The following is a 23,288-nucleotide window of genomic DNA, read 5'->3' as shown; positions in this document are numbered from 1 at the left end:
CTCACAAGCCAGCTGGTCCTGGAGTTAAAGGGAGCTTCAGCTTGACAGACTAACTCTGGAGAAATGGAAAGCAGCTGGAGAAAGATATCTGTGCAAATTTTTTCTTTCTCAGAAGATTGTCAAAGTACGTGTTATAAAAAAGTGCAATTTATGGACTCAATAATTGTGATTTTTTCCTGTTTTGTTTCTTTTTTCAATTTAAAGAAAATAGCTCAAGATTATGTGTCATTTTTATGGTCATTTAGCCGTTGTGTTATTGGCAGTATTTCTCTAACTCACAGGCATCTAATGAGTACAATAAAATGGACCTATTTAAAGACCACAGCATGATATGAGAGGCAATTTCATTATATGCAAGTAAAGGCAAATAACAAGACAGGCAGTGTCACAAAACACAGAAGAAGGGGGAAGGCTATTTCCCCATTTTCTCTCCTGAAAATAGTCTAAGCCATGCACCACAACTAACTTACTGAAGACAAAGGTTTCCTAAAATGTATTGTTTGAAAAAAAGATTAATAGAAAATATTTTGAGACATATCACCTCAGCTCACCAGCCATTTTCTAGGAGTTATAGGATTTTTAAAGCACAGATATTCACTCTGAATTGGCGTTGGAGACATTGTACTTTGTGTGTTATGCTCAGAAGGAAGAAAAGGACACTGCAAAACTAGAATGGAAGAGCTCTAAGAAGCAAATCTTTTCAGGGGAAGCCAAAGGAATGTGCACCCTTCACCATATCCCTCGGGTTGGTGCAGAATGTTCCCGCAGCATCTGCTTTGCTGATTGGCAAGAGGGTAAGAACATTTCACCTTGGCAAGGTCTTTTGACCAGAGGTTGCTAGCGAGGAAAGGTCCTGTTTTCAGGACACATGGATTGATATTGTAGTTATTTGTAGAAATATATGTGCAGTCGGAGGAAAATCTTCTCAGTTCTCCAACTGAACAGCCAACTGGTCTGAAAAGTGGATGAAATAAGAACAAGTTAAGAAGTTATTGGACTGCACTGACACTCAAGGACACGGGAGGCCTGCCACTCCTGAGGGAGCCATTGCTAGCCTCACACTCCTCAAGTCTCTGCTGCATAAGACTGAGAAGTGCTTGGTTTTGAGGTGGACTGCTGAGAAACCCTGCATGCAACAGAAAACTCTTTGATGCCAGTCAGGTTTAGTAGGGAGCAGGTGTCTGATACTGCCTTCCTGGTAACAGCTGGATGCCTGATCTTCTCAGTCTACTATATCTGTGTTCAGTAATTTGTGGATCCTTGTGGAAGGTAATCTTATTACTGGTGGTATGCATTAATGCACATGAACTATTTTTCTTCATTTTACTAACCTGGCTGTTTAAGTCTCAGATATTTTCTGTTTTATTTTTCTCTTGTGCAGCAAGCTCATTTCTTCACCTGCTTTTTTAACAGCAATCCAAGTGCTATGATTTTGCCGCCTCTTATCTCTTCCGCTACCAGATATGCTACTATTTAACTGAACTTCTATACTTCAATTACAGATGTGGAACAGAATTTCTTTTCCATCCTGTATAGTCACTACACCAGTCCAAGCTGCGGGAGTGATGCTTTACAACTTTGTTGCCTAGTCTGATTCTGTTAACTTCTTCTTCTGCCCAGCTAAATTTATGAAGTCAGTTGCATTGAAATTTAAGCCCTGCCTTAAATTGCCTGGAACAGTACAAATTCCAAGTTAAAAAGTATCAAGGATTTTTTCTGCTGGTCTTGGGTGGTATGGGGAGGCAGAGGGCAGGCAGCGTATGTGAGATTGCAGAAGAAGCGTGGCTGAAGGCAACAACTCTGAGTGGAGCAAAGAGACTTGAAATCTTAATGACAGGGCAAGGAAGGGAAGAAGGGATGACTTAATGGTGTGGTAGAAATGAGTTGTCTCTATGAAGGAACGCCCTTCTTTACTGATGTCTCCCATGGGTACTTAAGGGTTAGAGGGTTAGAGCGACAGAGGTATTTGATTTCCACAGGAGTTCAATGCCCGCATATTTGATTGTGGAGACAGACCTGAGTGATTCGCCACAGGTCACAAGAATTTTCTCACAGAGGAAGAAACTAAAGCCATTTCTCTTGGGAGCAAAGTGTGCACCTAACCACTGGGCTACGTTGCTGCCTGTGCTCAGCAGCTGAAGTGTTATTCCTAACAACTGCTAGACATTACTAGAGCTATTCTGGTAATATTTCTAAGGTGGCAAATGAACTTCTCTCTTGAAAAACAGTAACTGAGGCACAGAAAGATTTGTGAAAAAGCAGAGAGCCAGAATTCAGATCTTCTGTGGTCCAGCTGGTGCCTTACTCAAAAGTCTCTTCTTCCTCCAAGGTACCTAGGAAGCAAACCCTGAATGGCAGCAGGCATCAGCAGCAGAGGCCTAGTGTCTAATAAAACAAGTTTCTAGATAGAAAGGCACTGATTAAGTATTACTTAAATGTTAGTATTTTCCTGGACTTCAAAATAAACTAGGAAAGTCTTAAAGTGGGTATTGGCAGCTACGTTCTAATTTTATGAAAGTGAAGATAAAACTAAATATACAGTGAAGACAGACTAGAAATCTAGAAAACAGAATTCTTGGCACAATAACAGAACAAGAGAACATGAAAGAGGGAAGTAGGCGGGCACAGCTGTACAGGGCCTTCAGGGTAAGTAGGAAAAGTTCATGACATGAAAGATGAAAGAAAACAAGAGGAAGAATTTGGAGAGTGGACTGACAGCTGAGGAGTTTCACTTGCAAGCTGTAAATAAGCTGGAAAGAATAAAATGAGAAAGCAAGCTATGAGAAAGGACTGTGTTTAATAACCAGGTAGCTGAGGACTGAGGCGTGAAAAACTGTAACATAAGGGGTTGCTTTTTCTTTCTTTTTTTCCCTTCTCTTTTCTATTTTGAGGTGCCGGAACTCCAGATTTTCCCTTTCTTATTAATTATAATTTCCAGCTGCAAACTATCACTGATGCTTTGCTTAATTGCGGACGGAGTGAAACAAAATTGATATTTAATTTGCATGTAAAACTACAAAATACTTTGTCGAAATTGGACATGGTAATTCATGGTTGTGTCTTCAAGAGGTGTCTATCAGAGACCAATAATTTTAGGTCACTGAGTTAAATCATCAGTAGTGCCTTGCTGTACATAACTATTTGGATGGATGATGTCTCGCAGCTGTCAGCATGTTGAACCTACTTGTTGATGGCTCTCAGAGGACTGGTTTAATGATTGTACAAATGAAGCACGAGCTAAACTTGGAAAGAAAATGTCATGGAAATTAGGAAAATGTTGGAAAGAAGGAATATTTGTTCCCTGAATAAGAATGTTTTCACTTATATCTAACAATTCAGAAAATGGAAAAGTGAAAAGGTATTTCTTTTTTCCTGTCATCTTCAATACCTGGACAACTGTCCAAACTCTGCCCCTCGTAGGTTGAAACCTGCTAGTAAGTAGGTTTGAATAAGAACATAATTAGCACATAGGAATTAATATGAGAACTGGAAAGTGTTGCCAAATTTAGCTACAGCACTCAGGATGGTTTTCTGCCTCTTAGTGCCTACTACTTTGTCAATGACTGATGACTGTAAACAGCAATTAAACATTTTTGTCAGTTTGCTGTGCGTACTTCACGCCATTAGCCAAGTCTGTTTAGAGCATTAGTGGTTCCATATCAACACTTCTCTTAATTTTGTCTGTGTAGCTCTATGTTTTAAATGTGTTTGTTCAATCTCTTTGGGGGATTATTTAGCAGAATTAAATCTGTGAGCTTTGCAACTACTTACATTTCATTTTGGACATAATTTCAAATATAATTACTAGCCACATCACTGAGGCTGCCTTTGAAGAGGTAGAGTCCCGATACCAATGTTTGGAACAGTCACCGATATTTAGAAAAGTGTTATATTTAGCAAACCGGATTTTCATATGGGTAAACTTATGCCAACTAAAAGCCTGTTCCAGCATCTTTAGTGAATTAGCTGAACATTGTGGTGCTTAGGAGTTGGACAAAGCCCTCAGCAGCACCTGTGCCTCAGAAGCAACGATGCCAGAGGATCAGAAGGAGGGGCAGTTGCTTCAGCAGCTCCCCACCGTACGCTGACCACACCATGCCAGAGCACGGAGAGTGCTGGAGCCATTTTGGTCCCCCCTCGCCTTGTGTATGTCCCCACCTCACGCTTTGTATGTATGGTGGAAACGGGCTCTTTGACTTGACATATAATGAGCGCATGTATAATAAGCCTTCTTAAAACAGCAGCAAGTTTAAACCTTCTGTTGCCCTTTTTTGGGGGGTTTTCAATGCCTGAATGATGCCTGCATCCTTCATAACAGTGGTTCTGTTTCTTGCTGTAAGGAGCTTTGCTACCACTTTGTCCTTCTCGTCATAACCTCCCAACTATTCCCACCTTCCCTGATTTTCTTCCCCTTCTCTTCCTCGCCACTCCTTACTCTCTCCAACAGCTTCATGGCCCGTTTTGCTCCATGTTCACCTCTCTTATTGTTGTGCTGCTTTAGTGAGGCATGCCTTGCTATTTGGACATCAGATGGTTTTATGGCATATTTTTCTGGGAGGTGGTATGGAGCACCCTGTCCCAGCTATCCTGTGCTAGCAACAGGATAGCTGGGTAATTGCTCTGAGCAGCTTCTCATCCCAAACTGTCGCTTCAGTTGGAGAGTGTTGGACTCTCTCAGCTCTATTTAGTGCTCTGTGAAGATGTACCCGATTCCCCAGGGGAGCATTTAAATGCTCCCCAGTCATTTGGGTGCATGTGGTAGCAGATAGTCACTGGCTGATAAAAAGTCAGTGAGCTATCGAGAGCTTAACCAAGTCTCTCTCTTCTGCGATTACAATCGATAGGAACAGTTGACATGGAATCTGTGACTGGAGGACCTCCGGCTTTTTTGGCAGCAAGGAACACGTAGCTGGAAACAGGAGCTGGCTAAGACAGTTACATGCTACGGGGATGGGGGGGGGGGGGGTGCGGATGGGGAACCAGTGGCTGTGATTTGGTACCAGTAACAGCTCTGTTGTCCCAGCTCTGTAGTGCCCTGTCTGAAGGGAGAAACGTGCAGTGTCTCTCAGCGAACGCAACTTCAATGAAGAGGACAAAAGAGCTTCACACGAATTTGAAGAGTGGGTATTGTTTTCCCTGGTACTACTACAAATTATATTTTTCCAGTTTGGTTTTTTTTTTTATTGTATTTGCTATGCAAAAGCTTTTAGTGTGGAAAGGGCTGTTTGTTTTAATGCAACATGAAAGCTTAATATTGCTTATGGCTTCAGTATATATTTTAACAGCCTACGTAAAATGGAGAATATTGGTGTTGGAATTTTAGGCTTTAATTAAGGCTTCTACCCTGCTACAGAACTGTAAGTGTAGGTTTGGTATTTCTACAGAGAATGATGACTCCAGGAAGAACCCAGGAGAGAGAAAGGAAAACAATCAGTGCAGGCTGTATATTTATACACTGAGAAATCCACTACCTATTCTAAAATTTATGTAATTCAGCTTCACCTAAAAATTGAGAAATAATTCTGTATTTTTAAAAAAAGTCGTTATATTGACAATGCATTATTTTCTTGAATAGAAAATAGTATTTTTAAGCAAACATGCATGTTATGATAAATGCTTAGATAAATTTAGTTAACTTTTTTTTCCTTTATGAAACATTTTTTCTCTCAGAGATTTAATTCTATGATATAAAAGATTTGAAGAGACTTAACTTTGATTAAGGTAGGTGAATTGAGGTATTGCGAAGATGTATTATAACTTTAACATAGTATTTTCTCTAAATTTTCTTACACCAACACCACTGAATGCTATGACAGACTTTGGACAGTGATGAATTCTAGATGTGGACGTTCATTTTTGTTGATTCAGCCCCATCTCCTTATTGTCCAGATCTGGGACCTTTTGGAAATCTCCACAGCTTTTTCCTGGATTCCCTTCCCAGGCTTCCTTCACGTAGCAACCAGAACATGGGGACAAGGTGTACAACTAGACCTTGTCGTAGTAGGAAGCCAGGACCTGCAAAAGGTGCGTATCTACACGTAGCACCTGGAAAGTGAAACCAGTGCTTGGGCCTTTTGAGGGACTTGGTGCATGCCTGATCAGCTAGCTCCCCTACCAGCGCTTCCAGGACACTGCCCGGAGTTCTCCCGGGGCAGGGGGGGGGAATCCAGCAGGAAAGGAAGAGAAAAAGCATGCTCTTCAAACGCTTTCTGCCTTCCCAGGCTTTTCTGTTTTGATCCCCCAACAAAACTGTTACTCTGAAGACCGATGTGATAGCTGCGTGAGAAAGAGACCCCGAGTTTCTGGCGGGGTTTTAAGAGTTTTAGGCATGGCTTTTTCCTCCGATTAGTGCTTGCTGTGTGATGTGGTTCATTTCTCATATGTAAAATAATTCCTAGCGAGGGGAGAGCAGTGAGTAACTCTGCCTCTCCAGAAACCCGAGCACTTAAAGGCATTTCTAGTGTCCCGTTGTGTTCAATCTATCTGAACTGACATTGTGCAGAAAAGGGCAGCGGCCTCTCAGTTACGAACGAGATGGCTTCTGCTGACTCTTTCCCGCTGAAGAACCATTTTGTGGAGCTTCCATATACAGTCTTTGTTTCCAGCCTTTCTGGACCCTGCGAAAAGCAGAATCAGGACTGAACAGGTGAAGTTCAGGGGAGTGGGAAAAAGCCTTGAGGGATCTTCGGCACAACAAGCTGAGGGAAGAAGGCTGCCTGGCGCAGGCTGAGAGTCAGCATGAAGGTTAGCCCCCTCCAGGGGGTCAGGGAGAGAGGGCCAAAGTATTGAAGAAGAAACCTATTCAGGGGTACACTGAGGAGAAACGCCTCCTCATCAAGGAGAAGGTCTCGGTCCCAACAGTAGCGCTGTGACCGGCTGTGGGCTGTCACCTCCTCACGCTGCCCCTCAGGCAGGATGTGCCGGGACGGCGGGGCAGAGACCAGCCGCCGTCCCAGGGAAATCCGCTCCCTGACGGCTGCCGGGGGGGATTCGCTTCCAGCTGGCAGCGGCACGTCCCCCACCCGCCTCCCTGACGCGGCCCCGCTCCCCGCCCGCCCAAACCCGCTCCCGCCGCCGCCGCCGCCGTTGCCCCCCTCTGCCCCGCCGCCCTCAGCGGACGGCCAGGCGCGCGAGGCGGCGGCTGGGGGATGGCGCGGCGGGCAGCCCGCCAGGCCCGGCCCCTCCGCGCCCGCCGCTGGCGGCAGATGAAGGCGCAGGGGGCGGCGTGTGCGGGGACGCGGAGGCGGGGGAGGGCGGCGGAGAGCCGGCTGTCTCTGGCGGCACGGAGCCCTCCTCTCGAGCGGCAGCCGGCCCCTCTGGGGACGCCGCGGAGCCTGGCCCCTCTGGGGACGCCGCGGAGCCTGCCCCCTCCGCCCGGCCTCTCCGCGGGGCGGTGGCTGAGGCAGCAGCCGCGGAGGCAGCGGCGGGAGCGGTGAGCGCGGCTGGGAGGCGGATGGCATCGGCGACGGGACGCCGCCCGGCCGGGAGGGACTGAGGCTGAGGCGGGTTGCGCGCCGGCTCCGACCCCCGCCACCCCCGCAGGTGGGAGGGCATGAGCGCCCTCCCGGGCGCGGCTCCGCCCCGCAGGTAGCGAGTGCCTGGGGTCCGGGGCGTGTGTCGCCGCCGGGGGCCTCCGCGGGGAGCCGCCTCGCAGGGCCACGTCGCTTTTCGTGTGGGGGGCGGTGTCGCCGCCCCGGGGCTGCGGATCCGCGCCCCGCCAGCGGCCCCGGGCCGGCCGTGCCCTGCCCGCGGCGGGCTCCCAACTTTCCTCGGCGTGGCAAGAAATGTGCCGGGCGCCGCCGAGCTGCTTTGACGTCTTGATCCTCTCCGAGAACTTAACAGGATCGCAAAGCCCTTCGAGCGGCTTTTCCCGGTGAGCCGGGCTTAGGAGCGCGGGCTTTGGCGGTAATCCGCCCGCGCCGCGCGGAGGGGCGGCCGCGGCGGGCCCTGCCCCGCCGCCCCCGCCGGGCCGGGCCGCGCCGGGCCGCCCCGCCGGGGAGGGCTGCCGCTGCCGGGGCTTCCCGGCGCCGCGGGCTGGGAGCGGGGTCCGGGCCGAAACCGCGTCGGGGAAGGGCAGCGCTGCCTGTCAGTGTTGCTCAAGGATAACGGCCCCGAAGCGCCCGCATTCAGACAGACAGACAGACAGAGTTTCTGAACTCGGATACTGCGGAGCAAAGCGCGGAAAGGTGAGTCTGGAAGAGGAGGCAGTAAGCCTCCGTTTCTGGTATGCCCGTGAGAGTGGGATCGTGTCCTGCATCTGACTTCAGTTCTAAACCTTGACTCAAAAGCTTGAAATGGAAACGTAGATAACAACCTCTTTTTTTTGTTTGTTTGTTTGTTTTAAAGAAAAGTGTGAATTTGATTAATTGACACAAAGATCCGTGTGTCCACTATTAAATTGGATTCAGGACACACATCCGTACAGAAGTGGGGCTGGGGGGAATTACCCCGCTCCTGTTGACTGAGGCTCAGCTTTACCAGTTTGATCCATGTGTCTCCAACTTCTCTGCTGTCCGGTGCCTGTGGTACAAGCATGAGGTTGTCAAAGCCTGTGTAAAGAAAATGCTAGCAAATACTACAAGCGCAGTGAAAGGAAATCACTTTCCTGGGATTCCTGGTGCTCCCACTAAATTGACCTTGGTTTTAGCAATATGACATATTTTGCAAAACTTGTGTAGTGTAAACCTAAGAATGTGCAAGATACAATAATGACTATAATCAGTGTCTTTCTCTAATGCATGGTCCACTCACTTGCTAAGAGGAAAAAGCCAAAAGAAGACAAGGAAAAATTACGTGAACCTGACTTTAAATCTCTGAAGAGATGTTAAATGTAAATGTTGGTACTGGTTAGTAGTGGACACTTTTTACTATATTTTGTTGTCCAGATTCAGAGTTGTTACCTTCAAAGCAAGTAGTAAGAGGAGTGTTGTATTTAAAATCTGTAAATTTCATTGTTACAGCTGAGTAAATTGTAGTTTCAGATGTTACAGTTTTTGAAATAGCATAACTTTGCCTTCCGTTGGCACAGGTTTTTTTTTTCTCTGATATTTTTTATGTTGTCTTCTTTGAGTATGCATGCTAAAACCATCTGATTAGAAAAATACACGGTGCAGATGATAATGGGACTGTCAGGATGTCTAATCAGCAAGGGTAATCATGGTAAACAAGCAGTGAACGACTGGAGGAAAGAGCACCTCAGCTTTAAAAAATTATACACCATCCTTCCATGTCAGCGTCTCTCAGCTCAGCCTTCTGTATACCTCTGCGCATCCCAGCCTTTGTCATCCAGTTTGCACCCAGGCTCTGTCATTTCGGTTCAGCACGTTATCCTGCAGCCTTCTCCAATGTTGCCATCTCTTCTCATTAGCATCTCTTAAATCCTCTTCTGTCAAATGCCTTGTTACTGCATGTGAAACGTGATACAAATTACTGCTCGTGTCTTCCTTCCCTAGCCAAATGGGATGGCTGTGATCGTTTACACAGAGTGACTTTGAATGGGTAACATTCACGTGCATGCACGTGCACACACGTAAACATATATATATATATATATATTTTCTAGATACTCGTTCGGAAATGTAAATAAACCTGCTGTGTTTTACCCGTGTCGATGCCCTTGTTATGTTCACTTTTAAGAGTTACCTTGGCAAATGAATGCACGGACAGAGATGTTGGCAGAACTGGTAAATTTTAGACAGTGGTTACAGAAGCCTTGCACGGAGCTCATTTTCTGTATAGAAACATGGATACCTGCATCATTCTAACCCATACTAGCAACAGAAACAACACGATGTGACTTGGTTGTCCAGTCAACTATGGTTTGTAACTTACTGTGTTTTAATTTACCATGTTATGTTCAATATACATGGCTAGTTTCTCCTGAACAGTTTCCGGTCTAAAAAATAATACATTCATAGAAAATAGTCTGCAAAAAAATTTAGTAAGTCTTATAAAATTGAACTGTATTACTAATAATTCATAGAAGGGAAACTCAGTCCAATAATTCAATTTATTTAAAAGATTATTTTGCTACTACAGGGTGGCAGGGACTCAATCATCAAATGGATCAAGGATAATCATATGCATTTCATTCTAAAACGATAAATTATACATATATGAATATGCAATGTTGTGTGTAGTATATGCACCTCCTGGAGTACCTGTGAGAGGTAGTGTATTTGTTTGACAAATCTTTAGTACTGAGGTTACTAGGCTATGCATATAAATTATGTGCATTTTCAGGAGATATCAGTGCGCACAGACTATGGAAAATGCAATATGATGTAGCAGAGAGTAATAAAATTTGAAAAGTGTACTTTTAAAAGAGGTCATGGGATATAAGAATTGTTGATTTAAACTGTTATGCATAATGATTCATGAGGGTAAGGTGCTGCAGCCTGCTTATTATTTTTTCAACCCCTTGGGCTTGGTTGTATAAATCACCATTATACAAAGCTGATTTCCATGAGAGTGTGCCAGAGTTAAATCTGCAGGTTAATTTACAAACTTCCAAATCATTGAGGAAAAAAGTTGCACCTTGTCTTCAAATCACATAGTTGCTTAAAGGTCCAGCATCCAGACTTTGAAGTCCATTTGTTGCCTGTGCTGTTGATACATTGGAACTGCAGACTGTCACACATAACATACACAACATACAGCTGAACTACAACTATTACGAAGTGATGTAACAAGGATCATGTAGGTGGAGGTCAGATCCCAAAATAAATCCCAAAGACTTACCAGGGTTGAACCTGAGAGGCTGTATGAGGATTTGGAACGTGTCTTAACTAAAATGATGTAAGTGATCCTATGCAGCTTATCACTGCTTCCATAACAGTAAGTAAAATGTTGTTGAAAGCCGCAAGAGCAACAGAATATTACCAACTACACAAATACATAAGATCCATTATAAAATCATATGTAAAGTCACCTTTTACTTTGTGACAGTGATACATATTTCACCTTGAAAAGCTGTTTTTTGAATTCTGCCATATTTTCTGTCTGCAGTCCTTTTAACCTAAATAAATAAGCTTTAAGAATATGAAGTGGTGGTATAAACAACTTGATCTGCCATGATTACTTGATAAACAACTACATTTACTTCATATCAGAAGTATTAATATTTGTTTGGTTAATAATTTTGAATTAAGTTAGGGTGATTAACATATTCTGCCCAAAAGGGGAACTGCTAGAGTAGCCCAAATGTGAACTCAATACCCTTGAGAGGGAGACTATAGTAATTCAAACTTCTTTCACAGATGTTTAAACTAATATGCATTATTGGACAATTTTGACAGGCTACACAGTTCATTTTGGTGGCTTAGCTGATAGCCAGCAACTTCCTAAATTTGATATAATTTGTAATATTTAAATGTGTGCCTGTGTGTTGGGGTATTTTTTGCTACAGAGCATGTGCAAAATTGTCTGAAACCCAGGCCACAAAGCTGCTCAGAGGCCTTGGCTGTGCAGTGGGTGCTGAAAACGGGTATTCCTCCTCTGCTATGTGTTCTCAGAGCACTGCAAACCCATGAGAAAGTGTGTCAGTGTATCCCATAATCTACTGGCAGGAGACTCTGGAGAAAGGGGGAAAACTGTTTTTGGCTTGCTTCATTTGAAGCAGACTTGAAAAGTTTCTCATTTTTGAGGCCCAGCTCCTAAGCACAATTCAATTTGCTGGAAATGGGTGAATAGACTTGAGAAAGGGGGGAGTTATGGCTGTGAACTGGCCGCCACCTCCTTTTGGCCTGCAGTTAGATGCCCAGTTATTTTCAGTCTCCTGTTTTAGCTTCAGTCATTTCGTACTGGCTAGCATACAGGGCTTCTTTCCCAGCATCTGATTCCTGATTTTCTGCACCTGATTTTCTGCATGACTTCTGTAGGAAATCCACTGGATGGTAGAGCTCCTAAAATTTAGATACTGCAGCCTTTGTACCTCTAGTTCTAAGTCTTTAATGTTGTAGTTATAAAGAGATAAGTAGAACCTGATTTTCAAAATCAGGAAATGCTTATGTGAATCTGAATTTTTCATATGTTACTTGAACTCGTATTTGTTGTCAAACAACTGGCTGTCCTGATAAAACAGGTCTTTTATACCAGACAGTGCATATAAAATAATGATGTGACACAAAACATCAGTTGCTATTGAATCCGAAAGGAAGAGGATAAAAGCGTACATGAACTATTTGCATTTGGAGTAGGGAGAGCTATCAGTAATGCATAATTTGTTGTATTTTTAGTAGGATAGTACATCTTTCTCATTTAGCTCTAGTTTCAGTCTCAATGATTTATGCACTGAAAAGCAATATTCTTGAGTGTGGAGTTATTATTCATCTCTTTCAGGTTAGTACAATTGGTAGCAGGGAAAGAAATACTAAGTGAGAAAGTATGTTAAAATTCTGCCGAAGTCATTGGTAAAGATGTCACTCTTTTAAGAGCTAGGATTGTTTCAGATAAGTTTCATTTTGCTGTCTGACACGGGAAAATTCTTCAACCTGAGGCAGTTTTTGTTTTCCATAGTTTGACTTGGTGTGCTTAAAGATAAGTCTCTGAGTTCTGGAAAATTAAAAATTACAAGGATACTTTAAGGATCCGGTTCTCCAATTTGGTTGCCTAAAACTGGGTAACTAGATGCAGGCTCAGAGGACTATCTATCTGTCTCACTCTCTCTCTCTCTCTCTCGTGTTAATTTGCTTGTGAGCTAAATACCTGTTTTAAGTGCCTCACATGGATTTATCAGACTTGTCAGCCTTTAGGTAATCACGTTTTACCCTCAGTGTGATTACTAGCTTTAAATATTCAGAGCAGAGAGCGTACTTCAAAGATAACAGGGATTTTATAAAAGGCAGATAGCTCCTTGCATTGGGTGCAGGTGCCCGGGAGCTGCAGGGGCCTCTGTGAGGAGAGGCCGAGGCTGCCTGTGCCGGACACAGCCGGTTCCAGCCGGCTCCAGCGGCCCCACCGCAGGGCACGGCTGAGCCCCGCAGCCACGGTGGTCGCACCTCAGGGAAAATGTACTTAAGAAAGGGTAAAATGCCGCACAGGTAGTGTGTGAGGAGTGAGGAAAAAAAAAAGTGTGAGAAACAGCTCTGCAGACACCAAGGTCAGAGGAGAAGGAGGGGAGGTGTTGTTCCAGGTGCTGGAGCAGAAATTCCCCTGCAGCCCTTGGAGAAGACCGTGCTGGAGCAGATATCCGCTGTGGAGGACCCCACGGTGGAGCAAGTAGATATTTCCTGAAGGAAACTGCAGCCAGTGGAGAGGAGCCCATGCAGGAACAGGTTCTCCTGACAGGAACTGTGGCCCGTGGAGGACCCACGCTGGAGCAGCTTTATCCTGAAGGGCTGCAGCCCGTGGAGTGGATCCACACTGGAGCAGTTTGTGAAGGACTGCAGCCTGTGGGAAGGACCCACGCTGGAGCAGGGGAACATTGTGAGGAAGAAGGAGCTGCAGAGAGGAACCATTATGGACTGACCGCAACCCCCCATTGCCCACCCCCTGCGCTGCTGGGCAAGGTGGAGAAGGTGGAGGAGTTGGGAATGTAGGAGTGAAGTTGAATCTGGGGAAAAAAGGAGGGGGGGGAGGTGATTTTGTCTTTGTTTCTCACCATCCAACTCTATTTTAATTGGCAATAAATTCAATTAATTTTCCCCAATTCGAGTCTGTTTTTCCTGTGATGATAATTGGTAAGTGATCTTCCTGTCCTTATCTTGACCCATGAGCTTTCTCATCTTACTTTCTCCTCCTGGGCTGCTGAGGAGGGGGAGTGAGAGAGCAGCTGGGTGGGTGGGTGTCTGGCAGCCAGCCAAGGCCAACCCACCACACTACTGTAACAACCGTGTTTTTAAATATAAAGCTGAACTCAGTTCTTAAAAATGTCTTGTAAGCACCAGCTTTTAGTGGCGGTTTTAGGATTGTAGATCCCAGCTAGCTGGAGCTGTCTCTCTGCGGCCCTGCAAAAGGCGTTTGCGGAGTCTTACGCCTCTGCAGCGTTTTCCTGCTGGCTGGCTCCTGATAGCTCCATGCTCGTTTTCAGCTGCTCCCTGGTCAGTCGCTTGCCTGGTTTTGGATCCCGTTTTGAAATGCTGATCTCCTCCCTAGACCATTAAACACATTTATCATTAGGAACCTTGGAGGCCTAGAAGGAGCAAATATTTCTCCTTTATCAGCTAGCCAGTTAATTTGTCAGAATTTTATGTGCTTCATGCAGGGCCAAACCATGTTGCTTCAGGAGGTCTCACCACCTGTGCTGCACCCAAATTACTGCATTATTTATTTCTACCAGTCCTGTGTTCTGTTGTGCTCTATCACAGCTGGGTATGCATGGCACAATTTAATAACGAACCTTCATCCACTCTCCCTACCTCCTTCAAAAAATATATTAATGTATTTTATTGCTTAATAGTATTCCTGTGAAATTTTTCCCTCCCCCTTTCCTCCTGTCTAGTGCAGAATAAGAGTTCAGACCACACTGTATATTGAATTTGGATTTTACAGCTGAAATCATTGAGAGGGCTCTCAAATGAGCTCCAATTTTGCCTACATATTTTTATTTTATAGCTTCTTATCCTTTGCCTTTCTAGGGTAAGCAAGCCCTGCTTTTCTTTCCCATTTCTATGTCCTTGATCATTCTTGCCATGCTTTTATTCTGTAGTGTCTTTCTGTTTAAGAGAAGAACTAATAGTGTTCTAGATAAGCCCGCACCGTTGTTTCATGGAGCAGTTTTAGTATTCTTTGTGTCATTAACACTTTCCATGTATACATCATTAGCTATCGTGTCAGCAAGCCTGTCCTGCACTGACCAGGGCATTTCACTGAGCTGTACATATATAGCGTTCAGGTTCCCTTTCTGAGAGCATACAGTTAATTTGGAAGCATATAAGGTAGTAGTTTACATGCTTTTCACCAGTATTCATTGATTTCCATTTTATGTCATGTTTTTAGCATAAATTATCTGCACTTTAGGAATTAATTCTTCTGAGTGAACATTCAAATCTGACAGTGGATTGAAAGACCCTCTATTTTTTTTATATCAATGTGTCATAGAAATGCCCATTTTTCCCCCAGTAAAGCTTAAGTTAACCAGTATGTACAGGGCTCAGTTTAAGATGAGACACAGTTATACATCAATTGACTTGCACTGAGGTAAAATTCGAAATGGGAAGTACTAACCAGATTTCCAGGTGTTAAATGATGCCCTAGGGCTATTTCTAGACTAATTTCATTATTTCTGGATGCAAAAATTAAGTTAATCTATCTTATATTTTGAAATATATTAAATAATTTTAAAAGTTATATATGATTCCCTTTAGTTCTCTGGGAATTAAGTGGAGGATAAATCAAGTATCTGGATTTTAAGAAACTGGATGCATAACATAGACCTAACCATGATTGTGAGCTTCGCTTCAGGAATAATTCAGGGCAGAATTGTTAGTTTCGGTAAGGTCTGTATTTCATTTGCTGCTAAAGCTGAATGCTGTGTGGTCAGTGAGACAGAGGATTACAGGTGAAAAAGGGACAGTAGGTGGTCTGAGGTAGTTGAATGGTCCCAAGAGAATTTCATTCTAGTCATACCTGAAACAAAAAAGGTTCCTGAATGGAGTTTCAAAACTTAAAAAAAAATATTCAAAATTCAAAACTTTTACTGACAGTCTTTCAGTCCCTCATTTTGAGAGACACTTGTCTTGGGTCTTAAAACTTGTTTAGCAGGGATAGATGTGATATGAATTTGACTTACTAATGTTGCTAAGGCATTGAAGGCCTAATCTGGAAAGGAATTTAGGTGAATTTCCTAAATCTTGTAGGAGCTGGGCTGCTAAATATCTTAGCAGAGCTTGTCTTGAAGTATTATAACAAAAATTACATCTGGAAATAAATGGGAAAAAACCTAGTATGTGTTTAGTGCAGAGTTTAGATAATACAGAATTAATGCATAGCATATATTAAGCTGATATTAATTATTTCATTAATAACCAAAATAATTTCATTAATTATCTGCTTGGTTAATATGCATTTTCAAAATAAAAAACTTCATAATAAAATAGATAAAATTAGCACAAGGGGATCAACTTAAAGTGGAATGGGTTGTCCTAGCACATGTATTGCCTAGCTTTTTTTGGTTGGCTTTCTAACTGTATCTTCTTTTAATGAGATTTTAAATGCAGTTTCACTATGGATAATAGGTATGACAGTGTAGGGATTCAGAAAGCCCAGAGACTAAAAATAATATAGTGTCATGTAACCCTTTTCTTTGGTCATGATGGATTTTCTTTGTTACACTTTTACTAGCACTTTTTTCTGTCTAGTGCAAATAAATCAAGACACAGGTATCATATTGTGTGTGTAAATATCACTGGGTATTCTTTAAATGGTTGAATTTGCTTTTTGCTGTTCCATTGTTTTAAGAAATCACTCTTTTTAAGTACTGAGCACATTTCTTTTGCAGCCTTCACAAAATGTTTTCTTTTTCCCTCTGTTTCAGCTGTCATTTAGATGTTGATATGTAAAGCAAAATGGCAAAAATCAACACCCAGCACTCCTACCCTGGTATGCACAGGCTGTCTGTCAGAACTACTGATGAAGACATTGAAAGGATTGAAAATGGCTGTATCAGGTAATACATTCCTTTCATCACAGTCAAGAGGACAGATTGTTGCATAATTTGTGACACTCCTCTAGTTCTGCATTATGGGAGTGTTATATCATGATATTGTTGACCCAGTGCACTTAACTGACTTAACGATGTATATCCAAAGTACAGAAGAGACAACAACAGGAAGGTTGTCATGGCTTGCAGTTTTGGAACCAGAATCTGTATTACCTCAGAAATAAACCCCATTTTCACATCAGTGGGAATTACACCAACTCATCAAGGATAAACCTCTTTCTCAGGTCACCATGCAGATAGCAGGGTCTGTGCTTCCCCCAGTCTGTGGGATTTGGAGAAAAAGGGATCCTCCCAATGCCATGCAGGGAAAAGCCTCAGGAAGTTTTTTTTAAAAGTAGCCTCTGCAAATCGCCTAGTTCCTGTGAAGGGAACATTTGTAGTGTATAAAGAATATTGACTTTTTGTACTGGCTTTTCAGAGCCTCTCACTGTACAGTGGACCTGTAACGGTTTCTTTATATTCACTTTTCTCTGTTTTGATAGTTTTAAAGTGGCTGCTTAAAATGTGCCAGTGAGCTTGCATTTACACTTTACACAGTACCAGTCATTTGTCTAGTCTGGGCAAACCCTGCTGGGCCTGCAGGAAAGTGTCTGATGATCCACAGCACCTGTACAGACTGGAAAAAGTGTTCTGCTTCTGGCTTGTTACGGTCAACCACCTCTGCTATGTGGACCTTGCTGTTCAAATGTGTACCCAGACTAGAGCACTCAAAGTCCTGCTGGGCTGATGGGACTGCCTGCGTTATGATAATTTTGGATTGCATGCCCCTAGCATCTAGTATGGATGTGATCCCTGTCCTGTCTGAATTAGTCCTTTTTTTCTTTCTGCTTTGCTTACATGATGCTTTCTGTCATGTAGGCGTACCTACACTAGTGAAAATGGAGCTGCTTTTATACTACACAGTATGGCTTTCTTGACTTAGTTATACTACCCTACGGTCTCCTTAAGGAGATTTGCAAGAGCCATGTCCCTTTGTCTCCATTTCAAGTTATATCTCAGAATCAGGGAAAACACATAGAAATAAGCCTGTTCCTTTCCTTTTTTTAACCTCCTTTTTGTAGAGGATATCAGTGATTGGCAGCTCACAGAATGGAATTACTGTCAGGGATGTGAGAGTGTGGTTATAAAGGCTTAAATGTAGAATTAAATCACTGCAGTCATCTGCAGTTTAAGAGGCAATGACTTGCTTGTGACAGAGGGACTGAAATATGAATTGCACTTTATCATGATGATGATGGTCTCGAAGAGCCATTTATTTAAAAGAAAGTTTGCTGTTGTAAGCATTAATTACAGGAGTTCATAGATGAGTAAAAAGATACAATCTCACTCTGTAAAAGAGATCTCATATTTAAGGTTTTTGGATTGCTGAAGTGATTGCTAGTAAGTATATACAATACCTTTGTAATACCACCCAAATAATTCTGATACACATTTTTTAAATTCAGATTTGTTTTAAAATATATCTGTACCAAAAGATAGATCCCATCCAAAATTTTAGCTCTTCTTTGTCTTGTAGCAAAATACACAACTATAGACATTGGAAAACACCCAGGTTTTCTAGAGTAGCAGCATTTCTCCTTTGCCTTTATCTTTCTCCAACTCCTGTTGGCTACAGTTCAACAAAGCAATTAAGCACATTACTTAGTTCTCATTAAAGTCAGTGGGTGTTAAATTTATGCTTAATGCTAAGGATGTGCTTAAGTGCTTTTCTGCTGTGGAATGAGGTGTTATCAAGGAAAAGCGTTCACTGAAACAGTTAACAGAAAGCTGCTGGTGATCTTTAAACTGTCATTCTCAATTATGCTGGAGTAGGTGATTCATGTGCCCATGTTGTTACAGTGTAGTGTGCTATAAAGTTGTTAAAACATTTTGTTAAAACAAAAATCACCAAAACAAAAAATAACAAATGAGTCTTCATTTTTAAAATCCAGCTGCTGTATAGAAACAGCTCAAATAGGACAGGCAGCACATTAGCTTATAGACACAGGTTGGTTATCTAAAAGTTGGAAGTAGGATTCAGCTGTGCCTTGTAGACATCTGGATTTCAGTGTCTTTATGTGAGTAGGTGTCTAAGTTCCCGCTGTCATCAGTGGAGATGTAGTCAGTACTAATAGTCAGTGGAGCCTAGGGAACTGTTCAGCTTACCCTGAAGTTGAATAGCTCTTCAGGCTTGTTTGGCTGTGTCGATTATGAGAGGTATTTAGTTGTCTTAAATAGGCATCTAAAGCTATTTGAGATACCATAGAGTATCTGAAGCATTTAGCTGGGGCTAGTGGATATGAGGTGAGACCTGTGTGCTCTGCAGAGGTCAGATAAAGTATTTTGAGGTATTCCAAATGGTACTAGACTCCTATATTGAGGCAACTGAATCAAGCCCTAAGATGGCAATTGACTATAATGGGAACTTAGATAGTCAGCTTATATTAGAAACCCTAATTTAGGTCACTGCCATCTGGAGCCAAATCCTGCCCTTGAAGTCTGGCTCGCAGTCATTACTGAAAAGGGCTTCAGCAATTCCCGTTTAACTGATCGAAACTTCAAAACAGTTACTACTAAATGAAAATTCTGGCTTATTTGCATGCGTTTTAGGTGCAGATGGTCTTCTAGGGTTTGCTTGAAGATCTTCGTGCAAATTTAGAGCCAAATTAAGTCAAGGCAAGGGACAGGTACAGAGCAGGTGCTGATGTAAATACCCTTCCCAGAGCTTACTCCACTACATACCTCGAAAGCATCGGAATAAATTGGCCTTTAGAGAGCTGAAGAGGCATGGAGCAGAAACCTCAGTGTCAGTGCGTTTTCTCTAAGATACAGTGACAGTGCTGCCTCCATGGAAATAAAATATTTTTCAGCATAAGCCGAGGAGGCACAATAATCTGCTGATGTTTCTGCTTTGTAATCTGCTCTTTATTTCTTGGCACACTGTGTATCCTCTTCTCATGTTGATTTCAGACCGTGTAACACCCACAGATAGTAATGCTAGTGGTTACTGTTTTGCTGCAAATACCAAACAAGCTTATGGAGTCCAGATGGAGATGAGTCCATCTTTGTAAAAATAAAGTAAAAACTATGCCACATGCATCGAAGGTGTTGCCTCAAAAGCCCCATCTGTAACTGGGGCTACATATATATATATACTATAATATAGCCCCATATATTGATCTGCATCAATATAAAGCCAGCTGACAAATAAGGCCTCTTGTATTATCTGAACAGGGTTGAGGGAAGTCAGGAATGAGTATATGAGTTTTATAATAGGGAGTTATAACAGGGCGTTATAATAATGGAAGGAAGAGTTCATTTTAGATTTACTTTTTGATTTGCATTTGTGTCAATTAAAGTGGAATATGTTTGTGATTGCTGTGTAATATTGGACAGGTGCTTTCATAAGAGTTGCCTGGCGGAGCCCTTTGTGTATTGTTGTCTGATCCTGTTGCAGATATACATAAGCTGTATTTGTAAAAGTGCAATGCAAGCACGTTAGTACTGTTTCCACAAAATTATTTGGATTTTCCTGAGTTGTCTACACGTTATATCTATAACTTTTTTGTAAGGTAAACCTGAGTTTATTTACAAATTGTTATCTTTAGTTATAACATAAACCTAGTTACAGAAAGTCTTGATGCACGTATAGAGTAATCAGAAAATTGTTTTTTAAAAACAGTCAAACAACCAAAGTAAAAATATAGACTTCAAAATTTCACAAGTGGAGTCCATAATCCACCCAATTTGATTCCAGCAGTTGAGTCTGAGAGTTTTGCCTTTTTTTTCCTACAGAATAAACATTTTTCAGTGAGTGTGTCTGTTCACTTATTGGTAAGAATCTGATCAGACAGTAATTTAAATAATTTGAAAGTTTTAATTTGTTTTATGGGACTCTGGATCATATTGGAAGGTGTTCAGGTCAGGTCACATAAAGCATGCCATTTTCTTTCACCTAGATTGAAACATTTCTTCAACATACTTCTGGCTTCAGACACCAAAAGCCATACCCTGGATTGAAAACACTGGGTTTTAGAGGGTGCCATTCAGTGCTCCGTAGCTACTGCTAGCAAGAGGACAGACAGTTGGTAAAACTCTCAATGTTACAGATGCACAAAATACAATGAGCCTGTGTAGGGACAGTGGAGTACAGCTTTCCACACTGCTGAGGAGTATGGAGGTGATGATCATGCACATGAAGCACTTAACAGATGATGTACTTAGCAAGTATGACCCTGTGCTGATTAAGTGGAGCTAGTAGGACAGTATTGCTTTTGGTATCTGACCTAGCTTGTTTAGAGCTCATTCAGCTATCTCCACACTATTCTGCATTGCCTTCCTAGCATTTACTCAAAATAAAGCTGAGCTCTTCATTCTTAGCCTCTTATTTATTGTCAGCAGATGCCCAAGCACAGCAATGTCAGTAATAAAAGAGACTGGGACTAAAACAAGTTTACAAAAAAGAACTAAGAAGGATAGTTAACAGTGCATTTTGGATAGCGGTTTTCAACTCCTGCTTGGCTCTTGTTCTTACTGATAAACCAGCACAGTTATATCAAAATAGAACATCACATGGTGTTCATTGTATTTCAGTATGCTTATAGAGGCTAATGAAATTGAACTAGATCTCCCTCTGAGACTTCAGAAAAAGTCTGATGGGCCTGATTTCCTGGGCCTGACCTATGTAGGGTTTTCTTAGACTGATAAAGAATGCACTCTGACAATCTGTTTTCTTTTTTAAATTCTACTTGGACGGATACCTAAAGTATTTTAATCCATGTTTACTTTGTTTTCTATATTATTATTCAGTACTTTGTTTTGTGACCCTTATATTTAATTACCTATATTTAGAGCAAATATAACAACTTAATGTACAGTCACTAAAAGCAGTTGAGTTACTGCAACATAGTGAGATACTACTCATTATCTGAGTCACTGATTGAACACAAACTTCTAATCCATCCAAATGTGAAAGAAAAGATACTGGTTTAAACCTCCATGAAAGGCTATCTATTTCTGCAAAATACAATTTTTTTCACATCTGAATTGTGACACTTAAAATTATTTTCTAAGAACTCCCACTATCTTCTTTTAAAAATGTATTTTCAGGACTCAAAAATAGTAATAATTGGTAAGTAAGAACAGAGGTAGCAATATTAGAATTTATTGCTGTCTAAGATCACACAAAAATGTCTATTTTTCTGTAAAATGGAATAAAAGGACTTAAAAACAGCCACAGCAGTGCAGTCTAAAAGACTGACTAGACCAGTATCCTTTCTCCAGCAGGTCTGTAGGCAGACGCTCCAGGAAAAAGAAAAAAAGCGGGCAAACTGCAAGTATCTGCAACATACTTTCCTCTAATACTCTCCCAGCATCCAGCTCAGGAGACTTCTTGAGCTGAATGCGGGCTCTGTGTATCTAGTAATCCGTCATGGATTTCTGTTCCATGAGTTCATTCATTCTCCCCTAGAAGCCATGTTAACGTTGGCATCCACAATATTCTCAGCACCCACAACATAAACTAGGTTATAAAGGTTTTTCAATAGTAAGCAGTGTCTATTGGTGTCTTCTTATTAGAACAGAAGAAGAAAACAGTTAACAAGTTGAGAATTCTGGGAGTGGCAGGACCTATCTTTTTTTAGCACGGTTCTTTGTGTAGAAATAATAAAGTTTTAATTCTGTTTGTCAGTTTCTCAGCTGTGAGTACACACAAAATTGAGTTGCTAATTATCCTTTTGTGGGCATTCAAAACACTGTTGCCAGTTCTTAGGAAGATACTGCAAGTATCGTTAGAGTCAGTGCTTTCCTGGCAATATGGATTAACAGACTGATGTGAGAGTTTTTGTTTGCATTACGAAGGGGGAAAAAAGTGATCCTTAATGGACGTGACAAAGTCTGGTAAAAGTGAATACTAAAAAATGAAAAACACAGAGAAAACCCTAGGAGTCTTATAAAAAAATCCAGAGTGAGCCCTGGTAAAGTCCAGGTTCCAGTGAAGTCAATTTCAAAACTCCATTACTGAAATGTGAGGCTAAAATTTAATCTATTTTTCTCAAATGCTAATTATTTCAGTGCTAATAAGTAGTCTTACAATTACGGGAACTCATGGGAGTTGGCAGACACTGCACGTAGCTTAACTTATAATCACTATCTGCAGTTGTGTGCAGCTGGGCTGTTGTAGTGTTTTCCATGTGCGGCAATAGCCCGAGGTGCCTCGTGTCATGGCTGCAGGGCAGCCCTGAAGATCTGTAGCCTGTTTTGCTATGCAACAGGTGAAGTTTCAGTTACGAAGCGAGCAGCGTTAGGCCTGCAATTGTGCAGCTGGCAGCAGCAGGCTGGTGAGAACAGCAGTGATGCTGCTCAGGACTAACTACTGTAAAATCACCATTTTCCCTTTCAATCCAAGCAAGAGTGAAAGCAAGAAGAGATGCGCATTTGCTTTGAGTCATAAAAAGGAACCGCACTGGCAGAAATTCCAGACTGTTAAACCCAAACAATGTCTAGGAGAACAACAGTGAAAAAAGCAGTGGGCGGTCACTTTAAAGCCCCTTGGGGATGAAGTCTGTGTTGAAGGAAGGCTGCTGATGCCTTACAGGAGGTGTTAGAGTAGAAAACATGCTTCCCATAATTGTGTATCTGCACACCAGAG

General features: G+C 42.2%; 1 protein-coding gene across 1 annotated transcript in view; it reads left to right on the top strand.

Moving 5' to 3' along the window:
• The first annotated feature begins 8,084 nt into the window (after positions 1–8,084).
• Positions 8,085–23,288, top strand: part of CNGA3 (cyclic nucleotide gated channel subunit alpha 3) — a 33,143-nt gene continuing 17,939 nt past the window's right edge. The window contains exons 1-2 of the mRNA XM_075523673.1: positions 8,085–8,186; positions 16,475–16,606. Of these exons, the coding sequence (XP_075379788.1) occupies positions 16,506–16,606 (101 nt within the window). The 5' untranslated portion in view covers positions 8,085–8,186; positions 16,475–16,505. The remainder of the gene's footprint in view (positions 8,187–16,474; positions 16,607–23,288) is intronic.

Source organism: Mycteria americana, chromosome 1 (assembly GCF_035582795.1).
Source record: "Mycteria americana isolate JAX WOST 10 ecotype Jacksonville Zoo and Gardens chromosome 1, USCA_MyAme_1.0, whole genome shotgun sequence".
Classification (NCBI taxonomy): Eukaryota; Metazoa; Chordata; class Aves; order Ciconiiformes; family Ciconiidae; genus Mycteria; species Mycteria americana.
Note: the sequence above shows the minus strand (reverse complement) of the source record. Positions and strands in the feature narration are given on the sequence as shown.